Below are 16,908 nucleotides of genomic sequence, written 5' to 3'. Positions count from 1 at the left end.
TCTGATCTTCTCCATCACCGGTCCTTCTAGACTTCTTGTAGTTGTGCACTACTCTCAGACCTCACAATAGTACAGCATCTCGTCAGTAACGTAATTTACAGTTTTTCTACCTTTCTGTGAAAATTAGGTGATGTCTGCACTGTTTCACCTGCCCTCGCGATTCTGTTCTTCGTGAACCCGCTTTAAAGTAATCGCTGATCGGGAAGTAACGTGCTTGGATGCAAAACAAACAACATCCACCTCACATCCACTACATATCAGGGCGCCGTCGCCTGACACACTCCTGCTGTGGGTTAAAAATAGACGCTCTGTAGAGGAAATTGCAGCTGCTATGCATTGTGCTGATTACGGTACAGTGCCACCAGGTGGGCGCAATACTGCAATTGCAGTTTCAAAAGACAAATCCATTTGAAAATAGTGTTTTCCATAAAGGCATCCGTAAGAATTTGACGAGAACTGAAAATGGCACGAAACGGATTGTCTCATAATCCTTTAACTGAGTCGTTTATCTACAGGATTCTCCTCATTAGGACTTTTCATATGCTCTCTCCGAATCCCCTTGATACACCCCCGAGTCCCTATCCAAAAAGTCCACCCTCACGGACTCACAGACTTGGAGGCGCCTTCCCCGTAAATTTGTGAGGGCTTAGCGCTGTCCCACTGTCAAACCATCTGGTGCATGAGGGCTCTCCGGGAGACATGTTGAGCCCTTTATGCACTTTCTGTAAGTTCGCATTTCTGCAGATTATTATTATTATTATTATTATTATTATTATTATTATCATCATCATCATCATCATCATCATCAATGAGCTAATGGACACATGGGTTTCCCCTAGGGGATAAATAAAGTATCTATCTATCTATTGTAGAAGAATTTATCTTAACCTGTTGTTTGCTTTTAATAAAACAATATGTGCATTGTTGATGTAACTATAATATGCTTATAACTAAGTGACTTTTTATAAAACTTGCTGTGCAACGTTACAAAAGAACGGACTGAACTTATGATATTGTTTGAAGGCCACCCGGGAAAAAACAACTCCTTATATGGTAGACATCCCGGAACAGAAGTAAGACAAAAAACGAGGAATAGAGTAGGGTATTGTCTCTCTTTGTGTGAATCTGAAACAGATGGAAAGAAATCTCACACATTGGTGGCATCCTTACCTTCCGTCTATGATAGAAAATCATGTGAAAGAATGTAATGTATGCAATGTATATAATGTAAAAAGCACGGTGAAACCACACGAGGGAAAGTTCCCTCTGCCCAAACTACCAGGTCAGGAAATAGTGATTGATTACACTGACATGATAGACAGAGTGAGAGGGTACAGATTTATTTTGGTAGCAGTGGATGCATACACTGGCTGGCCTGAAGCAGTACCCACAAAAAATGAAGACGCTAAATCAGTAGTTAAGTTTTTGATCAACCACTACATACCCTGTCAAGGGTTTCCACAGAAAATCAGATCAGATAATGGCATACACTTCAAAAACAAAGAGCTTCAAGAGGTCGAGAGGGCTCTAGGCCTTAAACATGCATTTGGGACAATATACCATCTTCAGTCACAAGGAAAGGTAGAGAGAATGAACAGAAATTTGAAAGATAAACTGGCGAAAGTGTGTGCCCAGACCAAATTGTCCTGGGTGGATTCTCTTCCAGTAGTATTAATGAGTATCAGAAGTGGGGTAAACAGAATTACAGGTTTTGTCACAAACCAGAGAGGATCCACACGCAGAATCAACAGGCAGAGGCGGACGTAAGGCAAACAGAAAACTTTACTGAGTATTCGTGGAGCGAAATACAGTCAGTGTCCAGAAACCAAAAGTGATCAGGCAGAGGTACCGAGGGGTCAGGAAAATACACAATTCAGAGAAACAGGCACAGGTCAAAAATCCAGAGGTCAAGAACACAAAAACAGGCGGGATACGACGCAGGCATTAGTACAAACAATGATCTGACAACAACAGAGGGAAACTCACTGGTATAAGTACTGAGGGGATAATGAGTCAATGTGGAACAGGTGTGTGGAGGCAGAGCAGGCTGGTAATTGATAGGAGGATGAGTAGGGGGGCGTGAGCAGGAGGACCAGCAGGAAGGAGGGGCTAAGAAGCTCCGGCAGAGTCCATGTTAGGTTTCACTCCTTTTGAGCTCATGAGAGGGCAACAATTCCCAGGACCAGGAGCAGGAGGAATACAGACTGATGTGAAAGATGTGTTGGGTTACAAACCCTACTTTGAACAAATAACGGCTCTCATTCCAGCTTTGTCCACTCAGGTTCAGGAAGAAGTAGACGTCACCACCAAGGGCACGCCCCACACGGCCGGTTGGGTGTTGCTAAAAGTCTTCAAAAGAAAGTGGTCTGAACCAAGGTGGAACAGACCATATAAGGTGGTTGAGCGCACCTCATGTGCAGTAAGGTTGAAAGGAAAAGGTGATACATGGTATCATTGGAGCAGGTGCACTCCAGCTGAAGCACCTTCATGCTCATTGCAGGAGGTCTGAGAGGCGTTATTGGACACGGTCCCTGAAAAGAACATTGATGTCTAAGAATAAAAAGAAGCCAATATTTGAGGAAAACTATAGACTAACACATGAACACTTTGCAACACAAGTAACAAAATTTAGATCCCTCAAGCCTAACTATCCACTAGAGTCTCGAAGACCTGAATTACAGTGGATATCCAGGAGGTTTACACCAACCTATCCCTCAGTATTAGCACCAACAGTGGTGGTACATAAAGACACTACAAGAGTATCTAGGGTTTGGACTGGCATTAAAATTCCGCCATTTGAGATTAAATCTGTTGTTGATATTATGCAAGTTTTCCAGGCAGACCAGCCCATAAAAAACCAAAGAGGTGTACATTTTTATATCGAAGTGTGGCTCGGTGCTTTGCTTATATATTCAGGTGAACCAGCATATGATAAGTTGACTGTGATTGTGTCCCCAGTGAAACAGGACAGCGGGTCTTAAGCGCTCTCTAAGTGAAGGTTTTGCTTAGATACAAGGCATAAATAAGTCCTGGGCAGAAGGTTTTTTATTATAGCTGCAAATTTTTACATGTATTTTTACTAAGCATTAAGTATCTATTTCCTGAAGTTTTAACAAAGTGTGAATAGTAAGTTTGCAATCATGAAATTTGTGCCTGCCTCAGCACCTACAGCGGGAGGCTGGAGGATGCTGGGGGTAATGTGTTTAATATCTCTTGTGATTGTTTTACCAGTTTTAATTTGGGAAACGCTGCAGCGGTTGAGAGGAGACCACGGAGACCAGAGACAGGTGAAGCTGACACCACTCAGTTGCACCAGAAGACAGGTGTAGCACACTTCATCTTCTGACAGTGCCCTACGTATGTATGGAGGTATTGAGCTAAATTACACCAAAGGTCAAAAAACAGCATGGGTATTTGATCTTTGCACAGTCATAAAGTGTGGGTCAAGAGAGCAGGCTTGGAGAGGATATGACATGTACTTATGTGTAACTGGTTAACAGCCTGAAGGGGGGCCTCTGTGTGGGGCCTGGGCACAAGTGTGGTGGCATTACAGTCCTGACGGATGGACTTACACGCCAAGTGAGACGTCCACACGGTACCAGGACCCTGATGGTCTCAAATCAAAAATAGATATAACAAGGACATCTAACGGGGTAGGGAATGGTGTGAACCCCATAATGCTGACCGCAGACGCAATCAGCAGAAACCCCTTTTCCACATGTGCCTCCCAGGAAAATCCAGCAGAATATTTTGTTTTAGGCGTTGAACAGTCAGGGACAGACACCATGGGTTTAATCAAGGTTAACTTCCTAGACCCAGTTCCTACTGTCACAACTGCAGCCTCCACAACTGAAACTAAAAAGCAGACAGAGGAAGTGAGTAATGAAGTAGTGAAAATAGACTTACGGAAACTCAGGGAAGGATATGATTAAATTATCAACAGGATACACAGATAAGAACATGTGGTTAGATTGGGTAACATCTACAGCAGGTGAGTAAGGTTTGTCTGACTGTTCGGTTTGTGCCTCTGCTAGACCAACACTGACTTTTACCCCAGCACCTTTGTACCCAGACACCGATCCTCAGGGATTCAGATGTATGCTTGCAATGCACATGACACCCGCTCCCTCTAACTGTTCAACTCTTGTGAGTCTGTTCCCAGTAGTCAAGAACACCACTGTTCCTCCTGTCTTCACACCTAGGGAAGGCAATTACACCTGCCTGCACAGGAAGAAGACGGCCTACATCCCTACTCCGGTTATGATGGGTAATGTGTCCAGCGACTGGTGTAGCTTAACGGTAGACGTCACAGGCTGGGCCAACATGAGTACTCTTGTGTGGACCAGGGCTGATTTATTTTGGTATTGTGGAGGGACAAAATTGTATAATTTTTTGCCACCTCAGTGGATAGGAACATGCACCATGACACGTTTGGCTGTACCTCTTAACATGGTAGGACGAAAACTGAAAGCACAGAAGACAGCTCGTATTAAGCGTAGCGCAGCTGAATTTGACTGGATGTCATCCTCCCCCACATACATTGATGCTATAGGAGTTCATAGAGGTGTCCCTAATGAGTTCAAATTAGCCGATCAGATAGCAGCAGGCTTTGAGTCAAGTCTTTGTTGGTGGTTTACAACTAATAAAAATGTTGATAGAATTAATTATGTCTATTACAATGTCCAACGTCTGGGGAATGCCACAGGGGATGCTATTGCAGGACTGTCTGAACAACTAGCAGCTGACTCACTGATGACTGTGCAGAATCGAATGGCCTTAGACATGCTATTGGCTGAAAAAGGGGGTGTATGCCACATGTTTGGTGAACAGTGTTGTACTGTTATTCCCAATAACACAGCAAATGGCAAATGGCTCAACCTGGTGATCTCTGTTGTCTCCTCCCTATATGGAGACAACAAGTATGTTGGTTTTGTGTGGATTTTGCTGTGTACCTTGTATCCGTTCTCTATGTGTTCGCCTTATCACCGCCACCATAGAGGGTAAAGCCTCGCCACCACCTCCATACCAGATGCCACTCCTAGGCGTTGAGGTGGATGGCACTGATGAAGAAGATGAAATGGTGATGGCGACGGGGATATAGTAAGAATTGATCTCAGAAATGTCTGAGATCAAAAGGGGGAAATGTAGAAGAATTTATATTAACCTGTTGTTTGCTTTTAATAAAACAATGTGTGCATTGTTGATGTAATCATAATATGCTTATAACTAAGTGACTTTTTATAAAACTTGCTGTGCAACGTTAGAAAAAAACAGACTGAACTTATGATATTGTTTGAAGGCCACCTGGGAAAAAACAACTCCTTATATGGTAGACATCCCGGAACAGAAGTAAGACAAAAAACGAGGAATAGAGTAGGGTATTGTCTCTCTTTGTGTGAATCTCTCACAGATCCACCGCCACGAGGGCTGTCCCGCGTAGGGGAGTCAGATAACACGAGGTGAAACAAAACAGAGAACACGTGGAGGAGCAAAACAACGAAGACAGCGGCATGGACCGATAAGAAGAGACTCAACCCACATTGTATCACTTTTTTCTATGTGAGAATATGAAAGACTGGGTCAGGAAGAGGTAGAGTGTCAGACTTCGTGAACTGGCACAACTGCATGTTTTTGTCAGGGAGAGATAGTTTGGCCCAGAGCTCTGTAACGATCTCTAAAAAACATTATATGACAGTATAACACAGAGCTCACTGTGCACAGAGCTCAGAGCCAGAACTGCGGCGTTATTTGTCCTATGATGATATAATGAATTTCAAATATCCAAACTGAATCAGATCTGATCCAATATTATTATTTTTTGTTTCCAAACAGGGAGTGAAGGGAGGAAATAAAAATGTAGCCTACAATCAAAAGTCCGAAACCCACATTTAAAAGCAAATGTTTTGGCATCATCAAGGTAACGTGATATAAGTGCTGTCCCAGGGTTCAGGGCTCAGGGGGTACATTGGGATTGGGCCTAACTCTTCATTGCTCACTCTTTCCCACACTCACCCCAACTCATCTCTTTATGTGTACTTTTGCCCCCTGTTTTTTCTCTCCTTTATTTTTTCTCTCCCTCTTTTGCAGTTGTCTCTCAGACCCACAGGCTACCAGCTTCACCATGGCATGAAGTTATTCCTGATGTCCTCTCTCTCCTCCGCCTACAGTTAGTTGATTTGACATTCAGAGATTCACAGTAATATCAAAAATGTTTGAAATTAAATTTGCATTGTTTTCAATGGGAAGCTGTTAACATTTTTGTAGTTTGGTGGCTGTGGTGGTAAATGCAAATGATGCTAGAAAGTTACTTAGAGAAGCACATTTCTGTAATTGCTATATTTTAATACTGGCACCGTAATTTAGAACTGCAAACAAACACCTGCGCCATAACTGTCCAGTCCTACTATTAGTTAGACCTTCCAGCCAATCAGACGTCGTAAAGTCACATCTGGACTACACTCTGTTTCACTGGCTTCTGTAACTCAATGCAATTACTCATTCAGCATATACATTCATCTTTATGAAAAAATGAAGTGTTTGCTTTTCATATTCTTAGACAACTCCACCGCAACATTCACTGTAAGAAAATGAAAAACTTAATGATGATGGTGATGAAAACACTTCCATTTAGTTCGATGGGTTGGGTTCAAAACAACAGAACCTAAATGAAAAACTGGAAAAGACGATTCACTTTAGCACTTCAATTCACAATTTACGTGCAAACGACTAACTCTTCGATGCTTACTGAGCCTTCTTCAGAGTCAAACAACAGTGGCAAAGATTAAAAAAAAGAAAAAACTTAAATAACCTCCTCCAGGTAGAGAAAAGTCTCATTGCTTAACAGGGCTGCGTGGTACTTAGTTCTAATGTCATGTTAAAAGATGGCTCCTGAATTTTTTAACCTGGGTCCTTGTTTTCCCATGTTTTTGGGGTGTAAGTGAATTATAGGGTGATTGAAAAATCTTTGCCATCAGTCCACTATTGAGCAAGAATGGTATACCTGAGTTCCAGGTATAGATTACATTTTCCAAGAACAATATACTGTTCATCTCACAACAAGTAGTCAACAGGCCTAAAGGACATTGGTGTGCTCAAAGAGTAGCCTCATGTTGTGCTCAAGAAAAACAACACTTCAAATCCAATCTTCAAATGCAAATACATAGCTGTTGCACTCATTTTAAAACAATGTCATGCACAAATACATTAGCTCAACATTACATGCTTAACAAGAAATTACCACTATGAAACTAAAGCACACCGTAGCTCTTTGCAAAAAAGGTGTCAGACATACCTCTACTGGAAGTGAGGAGCTGTTCGCTGCTGGTTTCTTTGCTGTATTTCTGATGCTTTTCTCTTCTATTGAAGTTTTCCCAAGACTAGCCTTCCTCTCTCTCTTTTTGTTGCATAACACCGTCCCCATTGTAATGGTACACTCCCTTATGCGATGTGAAATTCCAGCCCCCTCCCGGTCCTTCAAGATTTCCTGGGCTTTTACCCTTTAGTTTTCTCAGACCCATGGTTTATGTAACTGTGCAGTTTGTATGGCTAGACATTATAAAACCAACTTGTATAGCCATGTTTACAGTGCCATACAGGTCCATGTGTGTGTGTATCAAATTTGAACAGGAAAGATGTTTTACTTTTTCCATGCCATTTGTTCTTTTTAACCTCACAGTACTATGCTTCAGGGAACTCCCCTTCTCCCCCTCATTATGTGGAGATAAAGAGTCTTGGCCCAGTTTCAAAAGTACTTTTCAGTGGGTGTAGCCCAGGAAGTTCCCACATGATCATTTAACCTAGGGCAATGTACAGCTCTGAATATATCTCAACCTTTTAGTGACACGCCTGCCCACTTTGTTTTGAGAAAGGAAAAAACAAATTAAATTGGATGTTAGGATTGTCTGTTGTTTGAATTTTATAGATTTCAATTCCAAATCTGCTTATCAATTACATTTTCTTATCGATTCCGTTTTGATTCTGAAATGAAAAAAAAATATGTAAAACGTTTAGATAACATAAATATCTTTATTCTTTTACGCGTTGACTGAACATTCACAAAGTCAGTAGTATTAATTTACATTAAAGTATTTATTTACAATAAAAACATATAATGCAGAGCCATGACATGGACTATTGAATTATTACTGTTCATTATTAACTATTATTACTACAACTGATGAGCTGCTAACAAAGATAAAAGTCTTCAGCCCAAACTGGAACCTAAGTACGACTATAGTTGCTCTCATCCTGTCCTCCTTTCCTCTCCTCTTTCTCATCATCCTCTTCTTTTTTCCCTTTCACATCTTTCACACTGCTTTGTTGATGTGTGATAGTCTCATAGACAGATCCTGGTCCTGGCAGATAGCTATGTATGTTCAAGCAGACATGTAACCGTTATTTGCAATAATAAAGGGTTATGGTTTTTAGGAGCCAATGAGCAGAACTGAAATTCAGTGTTTTTTAAGGGTACTTGGTACTTGGCATTTGGACCTGGGATGTCTTGCATACAGAGGGATGAGAGCAAGACACAAAAAACAACAAGTTTGTGAGAAGAAGGAACACTCTAAAAGATGTCAGATGCCTTTTTATGGCATAAACAACAGGAATATAAAGCTAGTTGTGTGTTTGTGTAGAAAACACTTAGCCTTAGCCAAAGATCTGAAGTAATATTTCTCTGCTGCACATTCATGCTGTGAATCTCCCATTCTACCACATCTGGTGACTGGGGAGGCCACTGAAGAACACTGAACTTATTGTCATGTTCATGAAACCATGAACATGAGGCTTTTGCTTTGTGACATGGTGCATTATCATGCTTGAAGTAGCCATTACAAGATGGTATGCACATGGTCAGCAACAATACTCAGATAGACTGTGACATTCAAACCATGATTGATAATAAGTATGATAATAACAATACAAATATAATAATAACAACAACAACAACAACAACAATAATAATAATAATAATAATAATAATAATAATAATAATAAATAATAGTAATAATAGATAATAGTAATAATATTTACTTATTCGTATTTTTATAACTGCTTGCTTTTATTTATTCAGTTATTTATAACTGATGCGTTAAATACTACACATAACAATAAACTAAACTAAAATATATTAAAAAAAACAAATAATAGTTGTTGTTTTTTTAATGAAATGATTTTAATCAAATTATTTAAAAAAAGGAATAATTAAATACACACACACGAATACGTACACAACCAGAAGTGACGTAGTTAGTTCTGACTTCACAGGAACTGAGAAACATATACAACAAAGATGGCGTCTCCCGGCGAGGCAACAGTGATCGTTTCACACGTGGGGAAAAAGAAGGTAACTGCAATTAAATCATAAGTGAAGGGTCATTACTTAAACCGAGTCCGGCTTTATATCACCAGCTAACACGTGCTGACAGACAGACAGTAACAATGGTTGATTGTTTGTTAGCACCAGCAGTGTCCTGGAGGAGGCGAGCAGACCGTCTCTCTGTGTGCGCACACACACACACACACACACACACACACACACACACACTCTGTCTCTCTCTCTCTCTCTCTCTCTCTCTATAACCTGTCACTTTTTGCTTCTCTTCAGCTACCTCCATCTCGGTACTGGCAGGAGACACAGGAGAAGGAGAAAGATGAAAACAAAGTGGGAGAAGGTGGAGGGCGGACTGGAGAGGCTCTGCAGCAGGGGGAGCAAAAGACACAGAAAACAAAGAAAAGAAAGCAAGACCAGACTCAAAGAGAAGAAAAGAAATTCATATCAGGGGTAAGATTTTATGTCAGTTAACATGTCAATGTATTATCATTGTCATCTTATTATTAAAAGAGAATGAAAGTGGCTGTTGTGGGGTCGGGTTTGCATCTGAATGACACTGTCATTTCATATCCTTTCATTGTATTGTAAAGTTTGTTCAGGGTTCTTGTTTAAATACAAAGTTCTGCACTTCACCATAACTGTGAAGCAGCCTTTATAACCAGAAGATAATACAGTACCCCCAGATAATCTCTACTTTTCTATTCCATTATTGATATTACTTCAACATATCTCCCAGATGTACATTAACAGCCCTCTGTTCTTGTATTAACAAAGTAGATCCTGTGTATTTTCTCTAATACTTCATACTCTCTCAGAAATCAGACCCGTTCCCTGGTCCTGCTCCAATTCCAGAAGACAGGATGCAGAAGTTCAAGAGGAAAGATAAAACTAAAAAGGTAACACCCCAATGTCTTTTTTTTTTCTTTTCTTTTTTTTTTTTTTTACTGTTTCTGGTAAGTAAGTGGAGTTAGCTGTTGCCACAAGCCAACATCTCTTTGCATCTCTTCCTAGCATCGCCGCCAGCACTACAAACTGAAAGATATGATAGCTCGCTCCGAAGAAGCTTCAGAAATGGCCCAGAAACAATCCGCCCGGTTTGACCTCCTACTCCCAGAGGACGCAGGGTAAGCTCTTCTAAAAATTGCCGGTTTCTTCGTGCCACTGTGTGTGATGTGTCAGAGTTTGAATGATGAAAATTTCACTTACAGTCTTTGATTAAAATCCTGGTGGTGAAATATTTCCCTCTGATCTCAGGTTTCTAGAAGGAGATGAAGATGAAGACACATGTACGATCTCTCAGGAAGATATTGCAGATGTTGTGGATATAACATCTGGAGCAAAGGTGAGGACACTAGTGAAGCTGTTGGCATCAAAGTTCTGGGGCCTTATTTACTAAAACATCTCTATTTTGACTTCTGTAGACATACTGCATAGGGATGTAACGATGCAACGCGATGCCCTTTTTAAACAGCAGAGGGCGTAATCTACTTTTGATTTCACGTGTTGGACGTCATACGTCACTGTCAGGTATTGGTTCAGACGGAACAGAGACATGGCGGCAGTGGCAAGTTGGCACCGCCTTCTGCTGTTTAAAAAGGGCATCGCGATTCATTTTTCATCTCAGGTGATTTGCATCGATTTTTAACTGTCTCGCGATGCATCGTTACATCCCTAATACTGCATGTGCATTCTTTTCTAGTTATTTGAGGCACTGCAGGTGTTAAATCCACATCAGCTTGAAGTAAAAAAAACAAAGTGCTTAGACTGCATTTTAGGCTGAGATTATCATAAGCAAGACACAGCACAGGTTCCCAACTTATTAACAAGTCTGAAATCACTTTTCTGTTGATTTGTTTCAAATTCTTTTTGGCTACAAAGGAGGTTATGTCGACTTTTGTGCTGTTTTTTCTTCCTTTTTACGATTCTCTTCAGACCTTACTGTATTTTCATGTCGCGTCACCATGACACATAATATGCTGGACATCATGTCATCATGCTGGTGTCTGTGGCTCCGGAGACTCATTCATAATACATAGTAGAAACTTGGTACTTACACCACAGGTACTCCATATAGACTAGAAAATATAATTAGATTTTGGTGTACCTTACTATGTAAATTTGCATATCAATGAGGTAAAACAGATGTTTGTTTACAAAAAAAAAAACACTAATACTGTGCATACAGGACATAAAGCAATTCAAGTGCCCCTTGTTATGAATCAGACAAAAGCATAGCATAGCAAATGATGTTTGGATTGCATTTGAACCAAATTCCAAGAGCACTATTATCAATCAATACCTATTTCTTTTCTTCTCTTGCTGCTTTTCATTGATTTGTTTTTTTCCCTCCTCAGTACTTTAACCTTAAACTGTCTCAGTTTGGACCATATCGAGTGGATTACAGCAAAACCGGGCGGTCAGTATCACGCTTCCCAAACGCTGTCTTGGTTCAATATTAAATCATTTACCCTGATATCTTTATTGGTCTGTAGTTTTTTGCCGTCACATAAAGTTCTGGGGGCAAGTGTGTCTGCCTGTAGTTTGATGCTTGGCAGGTAAATCTTTTAAATGTCTGAGTTGTGCAATTGTTGTTTATTTTGTGTTCTCCGTCCTTCAGTCACCTTTTGCTAGGTGGGAGGAGAGGCCATGTTGCTTGTGTAGACTGGCAGTCCAAACAGCTGTTGTGTGAGATTAACGTGATGGAGTCCATCAATGATGTAAAGTACGTCATCTAACCGTGCATTGTGCAGCACTACACGAAGCACTTGAACAATTGATATTCTACAGTCATGCTTCCCCTACCAGCAGCTGTGAACATGTTCTCTGTTAATAACATACATCTGTGCCTTTGTTTAGGTGGCTCCACAGTGAGGCCATGTATGCAGTGGCTCAGAAGAAGTGGCTGCATATCTATGACTCCAATGGAATAGAGCTTCACTGCATCCGCAAATTTAATGACGTCCTTCGTATGCAGTTCCTCCCCTACCACTTTTTGCTAGCAACAGCGGTGGGTTCATTATCACTGTGCTTAAAGGTTTTGCATGTGACATATTGCATGTTAATTTTAAATATATTACCACAGTAATGAAAAGTTGTCTCCCTCTGATTGCTGAATTTGCCACAAACCCAGAAGATATCAGGCTTTTCTTTTGGTCAAACATTCATTTAATTTTTTTCCCTCTTTAACCAGGTAGAGTTCTCATTAAGTTTGAAGTTTTTCTTTTTCAGTAGAGGTGCCTGGCCAAGAGGGCAGCACTGCCACATTGTTGTAGTTATGACAATAAATACAAATGACAGGCTAAGACAACTTATCACACACTACAAAAGAGTCCAGACAATATCCAATTGAGATGCATAAACACGTGTCTTTCTCTGGGATCGTTCTGACAAGCAGATAATTAGACATTTTCACTAAGGTATGCTGGATTAGCTACTAGTGCTTCCTGTTTGGATTGTACCCATGTGCAGAGAACTGTGGATTACTTTGATACTAGTAAGTAGTAATGATTGTCAGGCAAGTTCAGGAGCAACAAGGAGTAGTGATTTCTAAGCAAATTTATTGAAGTTTATTCACGATGGAAAGTGAAGATAATGGTTTACTTAGGAAGTTTCCCAGTGTTTTAGAACACCAACATACACATGTGCCTTTCACATCACGCAGTGTCTTTTCCCCTTGTCGTTCTCTCCACACCTCACAAACCCCTGATACACAGTAAAATAAGAACAATAATTTTAAAATCAAACACAGAATTTTTTTTTATAAACTGACTTGAATTCACCAACAGTAATCAGCTCTGATAAACTTTCTTTCTATTGCTCTTCTTTTCAGAGTGCTACAAGTTTCCTGCAGTACTTAGATGTGTCCGTGGGAAAGGAGGTGGCAGCCATCTGCACCAAGACTGGCCGGCTTGATGTGATGTGCCAGAACCCTCATAATGCCATTATCCACCTAGGACACCCCAACGGCACAGTCACCCTGTGGTCGCCCAACCAGAAAGAAGCCCTTGCCAAGATGCTCTGTCACCAGGGTGGAGTGCGCTCTGTCACTGTAGATAAGACGGGCACGTGAGTCACCACCAAACTCTGAACCTATCATTTCTTACCTAATTTTTTTGGATTCCTTGAAAGTGTAACAAGTCCTTGTAATCAGTGTTAAAATCTTTTCTTCAGTCCTCAAAAACTCACATCTATTCTCCCAGACAAGCACACCCAACACCCTTTCAGCAGGCCTATATTGCGCTCCACTGTTGTTCTTGTGTGTGCATGTGCTCGGTTGTACCTTGCCTCCTGTTGGTTTAAGGGGTTTGTGAGGAGCCATCAATCATGTTTTTAATGGGTAGTTCTGGTCTCCTACAGTCATAAACACAATGTTCAGATATTGTTCACCAGGTCTAACATGGCAAATAAAGCCTTGCAAATAAAAGACAAGTCACTAATGTTGAAGAAAATTCACTCAAGTCCTTAGTTTCAAGTTTGCTGTGGTGAAGTACGTTTATTGGTATCCAAGGATACTGTGAGCCAACTGACACAGAGCGGGTCTGAGGCAGTAGACTGACCCAGAGTGTAGGGCAGGGGAACAGTTATACAGTTCAAGACAATGGGATGGACAACTGTATTTGCATATACCTGGGGTTACAGACATTTGGTCAGACAGGAAAGGAAATTAGAAACAAAAGGTAACGTTCTCTAGAGGTCTAGCAGTGTAACACCTAGGTTCAAGTTATCAAGGGGGTAGGAGGGCCTCTTAGGCTGGATCGGCATGATAGCAGAGGTTCCTCCTTGTGAGGCCAGAAGGTAATCTAGTGTGGCACGATTCTGTAAAGGCATCATTGTTATGGCAGTCATTTCCTGTCTGAATAGAGACATGCCTCTTACAGTAGAGTTTGCAAGATCTTCAACCACATGGGAGAGTTCTCTTGTTCGGTCCAATGTTACCATAACTTTGTAGATTGCATGGGTGGAGTTGTAGTGTAATGTGTGGTAATAGTCACAGGAGGTGATGGGTGAAGCCATCAATGGGAGTCCTTGAGTTGTACTGTGTGGGATGTATCCACACACATAACAGCTATTAGGATTTGGACTATTGTCAGCTACCATTTTTCCAATTGGAGATATGTGTTTGTCTGGGATTATGGCAGCTGGGCAGCAGTTGGTTTTCTCTCGTGGTGTGCTGGTTGGTCTCTTTTCTGAAGTCTGTAGATTTTCTCTGTTCAATCCGCTTGGGCGTGTTCCAGGTGGCTGGAGATGTATATCGGTTTCTGGGGCTCCGGTGTCGACGTTGTCCTTCAGTAAGATGGGTCCTTTTGTGATCCTGACAGTGATGAGGGAGAAGGTCCATGGGATGAGGAGGGTTCTTGTCGGTGTCTGGTGCATGTTGAATCCAGGTGGGACGGCCCTCACACTTGACTGCTGTGTTGGTGTTGAGCAGGACGTGTTGCAGCTTGGACCATCGGGGTTTCCGGGCGTTCTTCTGTCAGAACTCTCTGATGCAGACCCAGTCCTCAGGTTGGATGTTGTAACAAGGTTCGTCGCTAGGAGGAGACTGGACAGCTTTCACTTGTCTGTGGATGTACTCAGCAACAGCAGTTAGAACACAGTAAAATTCTCTTGTAGATGGCGTAGATCGTGTTGCATTGTAGTCTTTCAACAATTGTTGACGCATTGACAAGTCATGAGACATGTAAGTTAGTTACAGGGAAAAGGTGTGGGAGCCACAATGCGGCCGTCATTGTGGATCCACAGATTTACATATTTACATCCATGAGAAAGCCAAAACCTATGACCCTTCACATCAGCAGTCTTCTTGCAAAAAGAACCACGTTATTAGGGGAAACAAGGTTGTTAGCGGGTGTGGGAGAATAGAAGTTCAAAACTTAAACGGTAGTTTTGGCCGCATGGTCAGCCAAACACCTTTTGCCCACAGTGTACAAGATCTGTAAACATGTAAACATTCAAAATTGTCTGCAGTCTATGTAATTTGTATTACATACCTGAGGCTAGGTGACAAGCCTTCGTCAGTACAAATAACTCAGCTACTTGGGCGGAGCTTGAGGATGGCAGGGCGTCACTTTCAATAATTATCATTATGTCTTGACTCACTGTAGAATCTGTAGAATAAAGTTTCTAGAATGAGCTACAAAGACTGTAGAAATGACTATAAAACAACTGATTCAACAAAAGGACAGTCATATCTGGAATTAGACAAACATCTGATACCTCGTCATGCTTTCTAGAGTTGAACGGCAAATTTTGTAGGTAGTGATGTATTTTTGTTAAACGCTGCAAACATTTAAAGCTAATGGAATCTTAATTTAATTTAAGTTCCAAATGGACTTGAAGCATCTTCTGCCTCATCTCTATCTGGCATAGCCGTCGTTAGGACAGTGCTAGGTTCAAACTGAGCTGTTCAAACATGCAGCAACATAACATGACTGACAGTGTAGAAGTTAACTGTGATTGCTATGTTTTTGTTTTGTTAATTTGATGCAGCAATGAACACATTGTATGATCTATCACACTTTAGAAAACATAAGAAGAGTCATTCATTGACTAAAAGCTCTACTTCAAAGTAAGAGTACTTCATAAAGCTGTAGTAGAGTCAAAGGTACACTGTCTTTCGTAAACGTCAGAAGTTTCTGAAACAATAATGTTATAGTAAAGTAAAGATACTGGAAAATATACAGTACTGAATTACATGTACTTTGTTACTGTCCATCACTATGTGGGACCATGACTCTGCGAAGGGGAGCTTAGGACATCAGATGTGTAAGTTGCAAGTGTAGTTCCAATTAGCTTACAAGGTAGAAGTTGGGTTTCTACTGGTTCAGGTCTGGAGGAAATATAAGAGATAGGTTTGTAAGATTAGTTAGTTGTGTCAATGGGTGTGAATAGATTATGCCAATTTCCATGAAAGATTGGTTATGGTCAGGATTGGGGTGAGTGCATGTTGAGGGTTTTCACACAATTGTTGAGGTGAATTCCATTAACCATTTCCCACAATAACTAATTATAACTAACAATAATAAGTTTTCATCTGTGACCTATCACTGTGCCAGTGTCACAGAGTCAGGGGGCTGTCTCTTATACACATCTCTGACAGACCTGAAGAACAGGACCAGGTTTACAGAGACCGAACAGAGATGGAGGAAGATCCACTGAGAACTGGAGACCTCAGTCTGACCCTGAAACACCTCACAGTCAGAGACACAGGAGTATACACCTGTAGAGTCTACAAGGATGGAAACTTTCTGAGAGGGACAAGAGTGACTCTCAAGGTCAAAGGTCAGTGTTGTTTGTTTGTCTCTGGTTGTTTGTTTGTCTCTGGTTGTTTGTTTGTCAACAGACATGTTTGGACTTGAACTCTTCTTCTCTTCAATGGTCAGTTTTCATCCATCAGTGTAAATGTGACAAAGGAAAGACAGAGGAGACAAAACAATCCCAACAGCATCAAGACTCTGATGGTCTCCAACACCTTCAACACCTGCTTTTAGTTTCTGAATTAGTCTCTCCTGTTCCCTTCTGGTCTGATCTGGTTCTGTCCTTCAGGTTTCTCTACAACTTTGTAATCCTTCAATAAA

At 41.1% G+C, this 16,908-nt stretch overlaps 3 protein-coding genes across 3 annotated transcripts in view; 1 reads left to right on the top strand and 2 right to left on the bottom strand.

The window, feature by feature from the left end:
• LOC111667157 (cytosolic sulfotransferase 2-like) overlaps positions 1-7,542 on the bottom strand; it is a 24,464-nt gene extending 16,922 nt beyond the window's left edge. The window contains exon 1 of the mRNA XM_023422763.2: positions 7,292-7,542. Coding sequence (XP_023278531.1) covers positions 7,292-7,420 — 129 coding nt within the window. The 5' untranslated portion in view covers positions 7,421-7,542. The remainder of the gene's footprint in view (positions 1-7,291) is intronic.
• LOC147818168 (cytosolic sulfotransferase 1-like) overlaps positions 1-16,908 on the bottom strand; it is a 23,978-nt gene that overhangs the window by 6,626 nt on the left and 444 nt on the right. The gene's annotated exons all lie outside the window — the stretch shown is intronic.
• wdr46 (WD repeat domain 46) overlaps positions 9,269-16,908 on the top strand; it is an 11,674-nt gene continuing 4,034 nt past the window's right edge. Inside the window, exons 1-9 of the mRNA XM_023422762.2 lie at positions 9,269-9,343; positions 9,605-9,781; positions 10,147-10,227; positions 10,343-10,455; positions 10,586-10,673; positions 11,686-11,747; positions 11,949-12,053; positions 12,188-12,338; positions 13,161-13,396. Of these exons, the coding sequence (XP_023278530.1) occupies positions 9,290-9,343; positions 9,605-9,781; positions 10,147-10,227; positions 10,343-10,455; positions 10,586-10,673; positions 11,686-11,747; positions 11,949-12,053; positions 12,188-12,338; positions 13,161-13,396 (1,067 nt within the window). The 5' untranslated portion in view covers positions 9,269-9,289. The remainder of the gene's footprint in view (positions 9,344-9,604; positions 9,782-10,146; positions 10,228-10,342; positions 10,456-10,585; positions 10,674-11,685; positions 11,748-11,948; positions 12,054-12,187; positions 12,339-13,160; positions 13,397-16,908) is intronic.

The sequence above is a fragment of the Seriola lalandi genome, unplaced genomic scaffold (genome assembly GCF_002814215.2).
Source record: "Seriola lalandi dorsalis isolate HSWRI2012SDOR001 ecotype SW California unplaced genomic scaffold, Sedor1 jcf7180002054685, whole genome shotgun sequence".
NCBI classification, from domain to species: domain Eukaryota; kingdom Metazoa; phylum Chordata; class Actinopteri; order Carangiformes; family Carangidae; genus Seriola; species Seriola lalandi.
This window is presented reverse-complemented; position numbering and strand designations above follow the sequence as displayed.